The sequence below is a fragment of the Rousettus aegyptiacus genome, unplaced genomic scaffold, assembly GCF_014176215.1.
Source record: "Rousettus aegyptiacus isolate mRouAeg1 unplaced genomic scaffold, mRouAeg1.p scaffold_m13_p_4, whole genome shotgun sequence".
In the NCBI taxonomy this organism is placed as follows: Eukaryota; Metazoa; Chordata; class Mammalia; order Chiroptera; family Pteropodidae; genus Rousettus; species Rousettus aegyptiacus.
Window position 1 is genome coordinate 139,793,923 of NW_023416307.1, and position 13,343 is coordinate 139,807,265.

The 13,343-nt window shown below is 47.5% G+C and overlaps 1 protein-coding gene across 10 annotated transcripts in view; it reads left to right on the forward strand.

The window, feature by feature from the left end:
- Window positions 1-13,343, forward strand: part of RARB (retinoic acid receptor beta) — a 647,500-nt gene that overhangs the window by 612,841 nt on the left and 21,316 nt on the right. For all 10 annotated transcript variants that reach the window (XM_016124866.2, XM_016124868.2, XM_016124867.2 and 7 more), the window contains one exon: window positions 8,520-8,680. In XM_016124866.2, coding sequence (XP_015980352.1) covers window positions 8,520-8,680 — 161 coding nt within the window. The remainder of the gene's footprint in view (window positions 1-8,519; window positions 8,681-13,343) is intronic.

A 13,343-nucleotide genomic window follows, 5' to 3' on the forward strand; every position in this document is an offset into this window, starting at 1 on the left:
GGACATTACTACCGCTGCATTTTATCAGTTAAACCGAGTCATAGGCTGTCCAGATACAAGAGGTGTGGAATAGTACCCACCTTCTGGTGGAGAGCACTACAAAGTCACAATGCGAAGAGCTGCATATAGCAAGACAGATAAGATTAAGGCCATCTTTGCAGTCAAGCCACCACAGTCCCCATTTCCTGGCACTCCCCTCCTGTTGCTCCAGTTTGCAAGGTTTGCCAAGGGGTTGTACTCCCCAAGGGGAGTCACCGAGGCTGCTTCTCGGAACTTTATCCAAGCTAAAAAAAAAAAAAAAGTACCTTATTTCTATTTTAAAACACAATTTTAAGAGGAAAACATAAGAACGTCAAGGAGAACTGCAGTTCATTTTCTAAAAATTAATTAGGTTTAGAGGAAAATAGGCATGGAAAAATTTGGCCATTAAAATCCATCATGATAGAGATTGTTGTTTAATATTTGAAAGCCCATAACTTACTAAGAGTATATATTACACAGGGCAGGATACAAGTTTCTCTGGAAGAGTTTGCTGCTGGGAAAATTTTTTTTTGTCATTCCCCCCAATCAGATAATGTTTTTGAAAGGCTGCGCATGCCTACCCCATGAAAGAAAGATAAGGAGGTGTGCCTATACCTCTGCTCAAGCATTTTACCCTAGATATGTGGGTCCTTATATTAAGACTGTTGATTTCTGAATCTGAGACTGCCTGAATTTTTATGAAGACATTAAAAAACAACCCACAAAACAGTCTTTCAGATACACAGGGCAGGTTGAGCTTCAGCAGAGAGAACTTTAGCTTACTATAACAAAGAATTTCCTGCCCATGAAAATGGCTTATGGGAAGTGGATTCTGAACTCTCCTTTTCCAAATTGGAGGCTTTTAAAAACAAGGCATGTTGATCATGTAATAGGTGTGCAAGTTGACTCCTGATTAAAAAGGAGAGGGCCAGCCTCAATGTCTTAAATTTCCATCTTTAGCATTTCATTTTAAGCCATCAGTAAAGACCTTCATTGCTGCCCTTTGGATGGCCCACCACAAACACAAACCCTAGGACGCATCCACCCCTGTGACAGGATTTACAGAAAGCCATCATCGATAGTGTCCCATTGCTGCTGGAGGGGACACGCAAAGAAAACCCACCGATTATGAAGAAAGGCATGTCAGAGGCCATATGCTGTTTCTCAGCCACTCGTTGCCAAGCTCCTGCTTTTATTCATCATATAGGAATGTTTTATTTTTCCTCGTCTCTGGAGTTTCAGAACTTTAGCTATTTCCTATAGCTCATACAAGACTCTTGTCCAGACGAGAGGATTTGTCACGTATAACAGAGCCTCTAAATCCCAAGTTTCTTGCCTTGCCAGGATGGCCACCACACGGGGCCCACCTTGAAACAAGCACAGCCACAGCAGGGCTACTCACGCCAGCCCAGACAGGGGAGGAAGAAAAGTACTTGCAATTATAAGACAAAGGGAAACCCTGTCCACTCGAGAGGAGGTGAAATCTCCACATCCGAAAGCAACCAGTGAGAGTAACGCGTGTTGAAAATTGTTTTGAAAGTTGTATTAGTATGATATACAACTTTAACTAGAAAGAGTTATTTGGCACATTCCAATATTTTAAGGATTTTCTGTAAGTGCTTAGAATAACTTTAAGAAACTGAACCAGGTTGGCAGATCCTTGTTGAAATCTCGGAATACTATGTCTGAATTTTTATAGTGTATTAAATATGTAAGTCTTAGGGGAAACTTATGTGGCCAGTGCTGTATTTGGAGGAAAACACAGTCTCCACCTTGAAGGCAATTCTGATGTTGAGGGATTATTCACTCACCCCAACTCTACCCACCTTACAGTGGGGCCTACTGCTTGGATGCCCTAGCACCAACCCCCGCACCCTGAAATTATGGGAAAAGTGTGTCTCTATTCATCATAGATCCACCTGCCTTCAAATCCATGAGGAGTTCATTTGCATAATTGGTTCAGAAAATGATTTTTAAACTCAGACTAACATATACTTGTGTTTTTCTTTTAAGTGTATCCATACGTTAGTGATGCGCCCTCTCCTACTCATGGCAGCCAGATAGCCCTGCTCCCCAGCTGTGGCCCATGATTCTTGCTGTAAGCAAAGAAGTGAAGAGTCAGGAGGAAAAAAGTCCAGACTTTTATATTCAAGCAAAAAAAAAAAAGAGAGAGAGAGAGACCATTGTGCTTCCTTTGCTAAACTGAGTATAGAGAATTTTATGGACTAAAACGCTGTCGATTGTATTTTCCTTAATTTTTTTTCCTTTTATTTATTTACTTATTTATTTATTTTTTGACATGAAGGAATTTTTAGTGAAGCATTATTTTCATCTCTTCCTTATCTCAAGTGAAATCCACATCTTTTGTATGTTTCCTATATTGCATTTTTATTGCATGCATGGAAATCAATATTCCAGATACATGCACAAGTGCACACATTAAAATGAACATGACTTCATTTATTTCCATGATTAGACATTCAAATAAAAGTGCTGGGGTGTCTGTTTTCATATTCATAGGTCGAGATCCGTACATCAGAGGTATTTGTATAAGTGACACTTTTATTACATTCATTTCATTTGCAATATGATAGTGGATCATAAATACGTTACTTTTATGCCACCAAATCTGATTTGTAGCACTTAGCCTTCACGAGGAGAATACTTGATATTTTATGGAGCACCTTTCGTCCAAGAAGCTCTTTGCCGACATCAGATGGGTTCTCCCAGGTGTGTAAATCACACTTGTGACCCTTTTGATGCCCCACCTGCTTTATCAACTTCCTGGCTCCCACTGTAGGGTGGAGAGCAGGTAGTGAGTCCCCTGTAGGACCTGAGGTGATTATGAGACCTTTAATTTCTGGAAGAGAGAGACTCCGGTGAGCTCTGTGTGGCCAAACAGGAGCCCTGACAGATGACAGAATTCCACATTTAGTCACTCGCTCATCTTGTTCTTCACAAAACTCTTTTTGAGCCCCAACTGCAGGTCGGACATTAAGCCTTTGGGACACAGAGACAAGTAAAATATGACCATTGCCTTCCAGGTATTCACAGATGAGGAGGGAAAGCCATATGGAGCAGTAGTTGCCCCCTACCTAGTGATGGGGACAGTATGGGCTCCCTCCCCTGCCTCCCATACCCTCCCAGAGACTCACTGTGCCTGAAAGCAGTTTATCATACCCCCCGGTCTGTCATAGAGATATCGGTGCATGTGCCAGCCAGTTGCCATTGGGGCGAAAGGAGAGACCAACTGCCCCACATCATAGGCGGCCTTTAGGGCTGAGCATTGGTTGCACACCCGAGCCCTGCAGAGAGGAGCATCATGGGCTCCCTGCCCACCATCCCGTCACTCCCCTCAACTCGCTCTCCCCTTTCCCCAGCATGAGCTTCCTGAACCGTCTCTCTGCCCCTACACACACACGCGTGCATGCGCACGCACACACACACGCACACGCACACGCACACACACCTATAATACACATGCTGAGCTCCCGTAGCGTCCTTCACAGCACTTGCCACGTGGTGGAATCATGTAAGTGTGCAACAGACCTGGAAGAGCACAATGGTTAAGAGTGAGGGTCCTAGAGCCAGGTTTTCTGAGTTCAAATCCCTGCTATGTCACTCACAGGATGCATGGCCTTGGGCAGGTCACTTACCTTTCTGTGCCTCAATTTTCCCATCTGCAAAATGGGCATAATAATGATATTTCCCTGTCAAGTCTGTGAGGATCAAATGACTTAATTCAGTCCCTTTGGAGCTTCAGCAAGTACCCCAAAGCTACTATGATTGTTGTAATTAACATTTTCAGTATTATAATAAATAATACTCTGGTACAACTTGTAGTTTATATGATAATAGTAATGCCAGTATTATTATTATTATTATTATTATTATTATTATTATTATTTCTATCACTGTTATTATATGATTAATGTTTGTCTCACACTGTGAGCTTCGTGGCAAGAGAAATCGTCTGTACGGCTCACCACTTCATTACCACAGCATATGGCACATAGTAGATGCTCAAAAAATATTTGTTGAGGGGGGTTAGGGGGCTGGAAGAATGGGGTGAAGGGCTAAAGAAGTACAAATTAGTAATCGATGGCTGGTCACGGGGCTGGGGAGCACGGCAGGGGGGATGCAGTCAGCATTAATACGGTGGAGGTCAGGGGAGGGAGGGAGCCATTGGGGAGATCGTTTTATGAACTGTATAGATGTCTAACCAATGTACTGTATACTTGGAACTAATTTATATAAATTTATATATATATATATGTACGTATTGACTGATATATATGTAACGACTGAAGGAATGGACAAAACAATGAAGGGACAGATGAGTCCGCCTGCTCATTTGGTGTTGCCATCAGATGGCTTCTTCAAAAGCATCGCTGTTACTCACAGCCACGGGACCCCACAATCACGCCAAGCCCCCGGTGCTCAGGTCCACCCATTTCCACACGGAGGGGCCTTAGCTTCTAAGCGTTTACAGTAGACTCACTCTCTCACACCGGGCTCACCGACCACACCTCTCCGGCAGGGTGCCGCTGCCCCCTGAACAGAGGCTCTGAGAGGGGCCACCTCCTCTGTGATGGTAAGCGGGGCAGTCTGTGCTTATACCAAATCCCCTGGCCCTACTGCGTCACCTGTGTCACCCTCCTGCTCCCTGCTATCATTTGCTAACCGTGAGTCCCCAGAAGCTGGAAAGAGCCTCTGTCCCCAGGCCCAAGTGGTGTTCTATGCACTGCATCATCTCCTTGATTCTGGTGGTTCTTGGCAGCTGTCCCCACGCCTGGCCCAGATACCTTGTCTGCATTCCACGGCAGTTTAAAATCGCTGAGAAAAACAGCGGCTGGAGCCACGTGTTTAGAAAATGTGTTTGTTAACGTATGAACCTTTATATGATTGGGACATGATCACCAGAAGTGTTAGTGCATTTTGCAGTTGCAGAGGAGTCTTCTTCCAATAGTCCAAGGGGTCCTCTGCTCACAGAAACAGTGATGGGGATGGGGGGGGGTGGGGGAGGGGGAGGCACTTTGCTTTGGGAGAGCAGGAGCAGTCTGGAGGGAGCATGAGGTTACATACTGGTCCCTGGTCCACCATTCAGTCACCTGCTAAGAGTGCTCCGAGTTTGGGCTCCAAAGCACAGAAGATTGAGCTCTGGCTTTGTAGCGGTTCTTCTGCAGATGGTGGGGGCTGTCACTGCACAACCCAACCAACTACCCCACTCGGTGCCTTACTTCAGCTCACCAAGCTCTCCTTCCCACCTGACCTCGTGTCTCACTTTCTGGCTTGGTGTATGTGCTGTGCTCAGTGGTGACAGCTCACAGAGTGTCCTTCTCTCCCTCCTTCCCTACTGGGTAACTCTCTAGAGCTGTGTTTGCTTGTCTGAGTTTTCCAGGTGATTTTCCCTGGGGCCGTGGCTCAGCAGTGAAGCAGAGCGCTCAGCAGTGTAGACGCAGGCCCACGGAGCTGCCTGGGCAGGAGACCATGGGTGGTTTTGCATGTGTGGCTCCTCCCTGCTTTTCTGTATATACCACTGAAATCCTGACTCGATTACTTCCAAATGGTAACCTTGGGCCCCAAGTTCCTAAAGTATAGAAATGGAATTGTAACATCCGCCTCACCTGGTTCACTGTGGAATTTAGCGAGCTAGAATTCTTAAATTGCTGCAGGCGATGACGGGCCATTGCTAGTAAGTGGCATTATGTTACTTCTGTGTTAAGTGGTCATCGGTGCCACCTTGTCCTCTGATTCCAGTCAAAGCAGCTTCCAGTGCTCAGACTCTCGTGGCCTTCCTCAGAGATCCAGGTTTTGTTGTTAATTCTTGTCGTTTTAAGATATAATTCATGTAGCATGATATTCATCATTTTAAAGTGTACATTTCAGTAATTTGTAGTATATTCACAAGCTGGTACAAGTATTAGCACTGTCTAATTCCAGAATATTTTCATTTCCCTGAAAAGGACCCCCAAAGCCATTAGCCATTGCCTCCTATCCATCTCCTACCCCAAACCTCGGCAACCCCCGATCCACTTTGTCTATGCATTTGCTTATTCTGAACATCTCATATAAAAACAGCCAATCAATATGTATGTAGCCTTTTGTGCCTGGCTTCTTTCACTGAGCATAACGTTTTCAAGGTTCATCCATGTGGTAGCATGAATCAGTACATCATTCCTTTCATGGCCAATAATATTCTATCATATGGGTAGGCCACATTCTGTTTATCTATTCATTAGATGATGGATATTTGGGGTGTTCCCCCTTTGGGGGTCTTGTGAATAGCGCTACCTTGCATGTTTGTATACAGGTTTCACATGAACATATATTTTCTGATTTTTGGGGGTGCATATCTAGGAGTAGAGTTGCTGGGTTGCCTGGTAACCCCATGTTTGACTTTTTGAGGGACCGCTGAACTGTTTTCCTGGCGATCTGTTTTGGAAAGACTCCCATGGCTTTGACGTGACTTTTTGTGTTAGCTAAAGAAGATGGTCGTTGGCAGGGGCCAGGAGGGGAGGGGCTATGAAACCTTGCACAGAGGGTGCCTGTGCTCACACACCGGTCTTCGGGGCACAGCCTCCGCCCACAAACCCAGACTTGTAGAGCCACAGGGGCGTCTCTGCCACCATGTGCCACCCTCTTGCCTACCTCACTGTCCCTCCTCTGCCGAGTGTATTCTTTGCATTCTTCCTGCTGCGGACCATGCTACCCTCACCGTGCATTCCGTACCCGCTGAGAACGATCTGGGCACCTGGGCTGGTCTTCACTGGACAAGGCTGTGTCTGAGGCTGGGGTACGTGACGTGCTGTACCCACTCCGCCTAGATCGGCAAGTGTTCCAAGCCAAAGAACAGTGTCATTTCTTCTCGAGGGACAACAATCATTTGGAGAGGTTTAGTGTTTTGTGTGTGTGTGTTGTTTTCTAAAACATCTACTTCCTTAGAAATAAGTGAGTCCACATGAGGAAAGAAGTTGTCAGTCGTGTAAACTTGGCATATTCCTTATCCTCCGTTAGGCTCAATTTCTTTATCTATAAAATGGGTTTAAAATTGCACACCTGATAAGAAAGTTAAGTGAGACGCTGCAGACACACTTCCCCTGGTCAAGATACTCCAGAAATGTGAATTTTCTCCCCGACCGCCTTGCCTCCTGGCCAGGAGTGAGTGGCTTATACAGACCCTGGGATTTTTCAGTTCCTTTCATTCCCTTCCCCCTTTTTTTTCACTCTTTCTCCCTCCTTTCCCATTCTCTCTCTTTTTTTCCCCCTTTTCTCCTTTCCCCTTCCTTTTCGCCTTTCTCTTCTCTGCTTCCCAGCTCCAAGCAGGGCCTCAGTCATCGCAATGTGGACCCAAGGGAACTGCCAGTTCTCAGATCGCCTGGGTGCACTGGGGAGGCAACCCGGGCCAAATCCTCTTAGGACAGATCGGATTATGCCCTGCGTCATTTTGCAGCACAGATTCCTAGGTCACAGTGGTGGCACACGCAGCCAGGCAGTGTCCAGCCTGGCAACCCCTCGGTCCCCAGGGAATACGGACTCCTGGGGCGGGGGTGGAGAGGGGTGCACATGGGCTAGTTTTACCTGGCGGCGTCCCTGGGTTTCAATTTCCTTTCCAGGAGATCCTAGCCAGAGGCCAGCGCTTTGAGTTACACTCGGATTTGAAGTCATCTGAGAGGCCTATGCTGTGAGAGGAGTCACGGGCTCCACAGCTCAGGTCCTCTGCCCAATGCCGAGCTCGGCGGGGTGTGCCGAAGCCAAGACCACCAACTGTGAGAGTCCAGGGGGCCAGACAAGATGTGGAGTTGAGCAGCTGTGGATGAATAAGTGAATGAATGAATTAATGAATGAGTGAATGATTTTCTAGGCCAAGGAATCATAATGCATAGATTATTATTTTTTAAAACATTATAAATAATAAAAGACATATGATTAATACAGAAAGTTTAAGAAGGAAAAAACATGCAGGGACCAAACCCACCATCCCATCGCCTTTCACATGAATTTCTTCAAAGTGAACCCAGAAAGCTGAAAAGCAAAGTTTCAAACCAAAAGGCTTATTTAGCTGGGACTCACTAATTATGATGCCACAAGGACTTTGTTCAGGGACGTGTCTCTCAGGCAGAATGGTTCCCTGGTCATGCCTCTCAGGCCATCCCCTCCAGAGTTGAGGGAAACGTGCTTGGGAAAGTCCTCTCTTCAAGGACCAGTCCACATAGAACGTTCTCTCCAAACAAACTAAGGCGCTCAGCCTCCTGGGTGAGCCCAAGCTTTCCTTGCACATTGGTTGGCACGGACACACACAGAAAGACCAGCCTCACTCTCTGCCCTGCTCTCCTGGCTGCCACGCCTCTCTTCTTGGGAGAGATGTTTGTAGCGCCTTTTTCCCGTTCTGAGTGTCAAGGGAATCCAAAGCAGCATCAGGAGATGGAACCTCCCAGCTCAGGCAGTGCAGACACAGCCATAAGTGACCCCTGACTTGCCTTCTCTCTCCTTTCCAGCTGTCAGGAATGACAGGAACAAGAAAAAGAAGGAGCCTTCGAAACAGGAATGTACGGAAAGCTATGAAATGACAGCTGAGCTGGACGACCTCACAGAGAAGATCCGAAAGGCTCACCAGGAAACCTTCCCCTCGCTCTGCCAGCTGGGTAAATACACCACGGTAAGAGATGCTTCTACCACCAGGCTGCTGGTAGGACACAGGCCCTGGTGCATAGACGCACATGTGTGCACGCATGTGCACACACGCACACGCACACACACACATACACACACACACACACTTTCTCTCTTTGCCCTGGGCCTGGAGGGGACATCCACTCAAACTCAGCCCAGGACGAGCGTGTTGGTTGAGTGGGACCACGCAGGGGCCACCTCCCTCCCTCCGTGTGGCAACCTTTGGACATTCTGAGTAGGATGGCGTAGGACACCACAAGGGAGCTTTTATTTTAACTGAAGAGGTAAGGCAGGCTCATGAGCCAAGAGGCGGTGGAGCGTGATGCCATGTATCAAGAGCAAGGGCGCTGGAACCCGGTGAATGTAATTTAAACCTGCTTGGTTACCGATTGGCCATGTGACAGAGCGCAAGTTATTTAATGTCCCTCAGCCTCATTTTTCCCATCTATAAAATGGGGATGATAGAAAATGGTTAGGGAGATGAAACAAAACAATCCAGGCAAAGCTTCCCTGATGGGACCTGGAATTATCTCTACAGCAGTGGGGTTACAGGAGCAGCATCTGCCACAAATTCATTCACTGGGTATGAACTGATCCTCCAGGCACCTGGTCACCACGGAGAAGTAAAATGATTAATAACCAGTGCCAAGGAGTGTATCCTTTATTTCTTTTAGAAATATTTACTGGTTTCCAACTGTATCCCCGGGACTGTATTGGGCTAAGTATCAAGGTGAGTGCGTCTTGACCTAAGAGCCAAGGAAACTGACCAGGGATGGCCATGGGAAAGGACAGAAGCAGAAGACGAGAGAGAAAGGGTTCTCCGAAATGAGGGGATCGTGTTGAGAGCGAGCGGAAAGTGAGATTGAAAAAGACTTCTAATCTGGAAGGCCGCCTGAGCGATTTGTATTTTAATCTGTAAATAATGGGGAGAAATCAGCAGTTTGTGATCAGGAGTCTTTATTATTATCATCATCATTATTATTACAGCTAATATTTATTGAGCATTTACTATGTGCCAGGGACCACGCTAAGCAGTCTCAATACATTAATTTTCTTACTCCTTACGAGGACTCTGTGAGGTGGGTACTGGTGCCTCCATGTAACAGATGAGTAAACCGTGGCTGGATATTAATGTTCCCAGATTATAACTGAGTAAACGGAAGTATAGAAGGGCTAAATAACTCTCCTGTGTCTCACAGCCAACACATGGGCTCGAATGTGAACAGTCTGACACCAGAGGCAGCCCTTGTAGCCACGACACCATTCACAGAATACATGGAGAGGGTGGTCGACAAGGTCAAATGTGAGCAGGAGCCTCTGGGCATCTAGTTAGGAGGAGGTAGCTGTGTCATCTAGGAATAAATCCTACTACTAGCTCCAGAAAACATGGAGAGAGCAATCGGACTAGGAAGGGTTTCCTGGAAGTGGAAACTTTTGAGCCCAGTCACGAGGCGAGAGACGTTATATGACAATCCCTGGGATCATTTGCTCCCGTATCAGGGTCCTCTCCCCTCGACCCCAGGTGGAGGTATCTTAATGTGGCTTAGTCAGTCCCCAGGCCCTGACTCACCTGGTAACTTGGTGAAATGGTGCCCACTGGACTTTGGAGGAGGGCAGGGCAAACACAAAGTACAGCATGTGCCCTTCTTAGAACACATGCCCTGGTGTGGCCTGGCTTCACCCGGGGCCTGGGACCAAAGTGCTTCTTCAGGACAGTCCTCCGTCTGTTGGTCAGCACAGCTCCTGCCCACCCCAGAATCCAGCCAGGGCTTCTGGCCAGCCTCACTGGGGCCTCTACCACCTTTCCTCCCCTCAGCCTCCCTCTAAAATCAGTAGCCTCTCCTTTCGGATCCTCATTATGCCGTAGGTCTAATTCCACCTGCTTCCAGGCCAGTGAGCCTGCCTGTCCAGCCTTCTCGAAGGACGCAGCAGGGGCTGTCGGGGCCCTGTCCATGACCCTGGGATTACAGTGTGATCCCAGTGACCTTGCCCGAAGGCTTCCTCTGGCTGCCAGAGTGGCTTGGACCACATGCACGGCATTGACACTCAGGCCTCCTGGGAGAGCCCCCACCCGATGACCCAGAGAAGCTGGTGGGCAAATGCCCAGTCTCCTTGCCCCTGGGAGCAGAGCACCTCTCAGGATTTCTGTAAACCATTTCCCTGAGTTCTCCCAGGAGGTGGCTCCCAGGTGCCCACAGGGATGGGCTCCGCTGGTTGCCTCTTCTCCCCAGCCCCCTTCCCACTCCCCGTTCACACTCCTTGCGATCTCTTCTCAGATAAGCTGCTCGCATTCAAATCCTAGTCTCAGAGTCAGCTTCTGCCAAGGGCAGGCGGCTGCCCGGAGCACCTCCAGGGCCCCTTCCCTTTCACCCCTCTCTGGGGATGTGACACCATCAATCCCGAACTGGTGCTCATCGTCCCAAGCACTTTGCAGGGACTTTCCATGCCTCTTTGGATCCAGCAGGAAAAATGGAAGTACAAGTTCCATCTCTAGAGGCCGATCCCTCACCACTGGGAAGCCCGACCGCCTCCAGGTGCACGTGGCCTGTTTTTGGTAACAAGGCTGCTCAGATCCAATCTCTCACCCAGATTTCTCTTCATTTCTACTCTCCATACACAGACCTAGCTCTGTTTTTATTGTAAGCAGCTTCAGATCCTTTCTGGAAGTAGGTGGGGGTATAAATAAATAAGAGCAGCCATAACACATTCTCTGTAAGCTCTTAGTTCCGAGTCAAGCATTTTTTTTTTTTTTTTTTTTTTTTTTTTTTTTTTTTTTTTTTTTTTTTTTAGAGAGAGCTTTTTTTAGATAGGCAGTTGCTTCCACTGCCAGGAAACTTCCTGCCATCTTCATCAGCCTGGAATCCTTGTCAGATGCCTTGGGAATAAGTGGGCAGAGAGGAATTAAAAAGGCAGCTAGCTGCCCACCTAGACATCTTCGAAAGGGTTGTTCCTTTTTCTTTTCTAATTAGGGTAGATTTGGAACAAGTGGTCAGACCCCAGGAGGCAGCAAGATGGGAAGGGGAGGTAGAAACATACGCCCCACCACTCTCCTCACCCAGGCCTGGGCAGGGCGCTCGTCCCTAAGCTTCAGAGCCAGTCTCCTTGGGAAGGTTTCTAACCAGTGACCATTCCGAAAACAAGGGGCGGGAGAGGAGGGGGATTCCATGTGGAAAGGTGGGAAGCAAGGGAGTGACTATTTATAGATGAGCTCTCCAAAATAGAATGAGGGCGTGAGCCAGAGGAAACATCCTGGCTCTGAGGGTATTTACTCCGCTTCCTGAGGACAAACCCTAGCGATTATGTCATTTGGGCTTTGAGGCCTCATAGACCCAAGTTTAAATCTTGTCTGCACTTCTTAGGAGTCGCGTGACCTTGGAATCATCATTTGAGCTTGTGTAATGGGGTTTAAAATAGTCATGGGGTCACGGGGACAGTTAAATGAGAAAAATATATGAGTGCCTCGTACGGATTCAAGTACAGAGAGATGTGCAAAATGGGCAGGGCTTGTCCTCGTGATCCTGCTACGAACACCTTGTCATTTTTTCGAGCCACTTCCCCAGGTTCTGGTGAACTAACGTGGTGGGTGGGAGAGCCAGGCAGTCCCCGGCGGCGGCAGGGCCCGGCCCTGGGCCATCTGCTCGGGGCTGCTTCTGCTGCTGCATCCCGCGCCTCTGCTCCTCTGCCGTGTGCGGGCTGTTCATCACCTGGCAGAGCTTGATGGGACATAAGCTGTCCTCTGAGGGGCTCGTGAAGTTGAGCTATGGAGATTTAAGGAGCCCTTAATCTACTCAGAAAAATGACCACCAACAGAATCATTAAACCACCAAAAGACATTCCAGGAGACGAGTGCTTTAGAAAAGGAAGGATATTGTGAGCAGTTCCAGCCATATGTGGACTTGACTTTTATTTTTAGAAACTAACACTATAATCAGCCAGGACATCAGAACCTGAAACTTGGAGGTTGGCCTCCCAGGAGAAATGCTTCTGGCGAAGTGGAAGATCGGGGGAGTCAAGAGGCCTGAGTTCTGATCCCTACTCCCCCACCTTAGAGTTTTCTGACCTTGAACCAGCCTTTAACTTCTGGGAGCCTGTTTTTGGCCATTAAATACACCTGTCATGTCCATGTCACCTACCTAGATCATTCATTCATTTCTCAGCACATATTTACTATATACCTACTGGATCAGTTTCCTCAGGGTGCCATAACAACTGGGCGGATAAGACAACGGAAATGTATCACAGTTTTGGAAGCTAGACGTCCAAAATCAAGGTGTTAGCAGAGCCATGCTTTCTTTGATGGCTTAGGGATAATCCTCCCTTGCCTCATAGCTTCTGACGTAGAAGGCGACTTTTGGCTCTCCGTGGCTTGTAGATGCATTAGTTCAATCCCCCGTTTTCGCTTGGCCATCCTTGCCCTGCGCATCATCGTATGGTCTTCCGTCTGTGCATGTCTGTCTCTGTCCACATTTTCCCTTCTTATCATTTGGGGTTAGGGCCCATTCTAATGATCTCATTTTAAGTTGGTTACCTCTGTAAAACACAGTTTCCAAATAAGGTCACATTCTGAAGTATCAGGAGTTAGAACTTCAGCATATCCTCTCCAGGGACACGGTTCAACTCATTACACCTACTGAGTGCAGTTTTGGGGT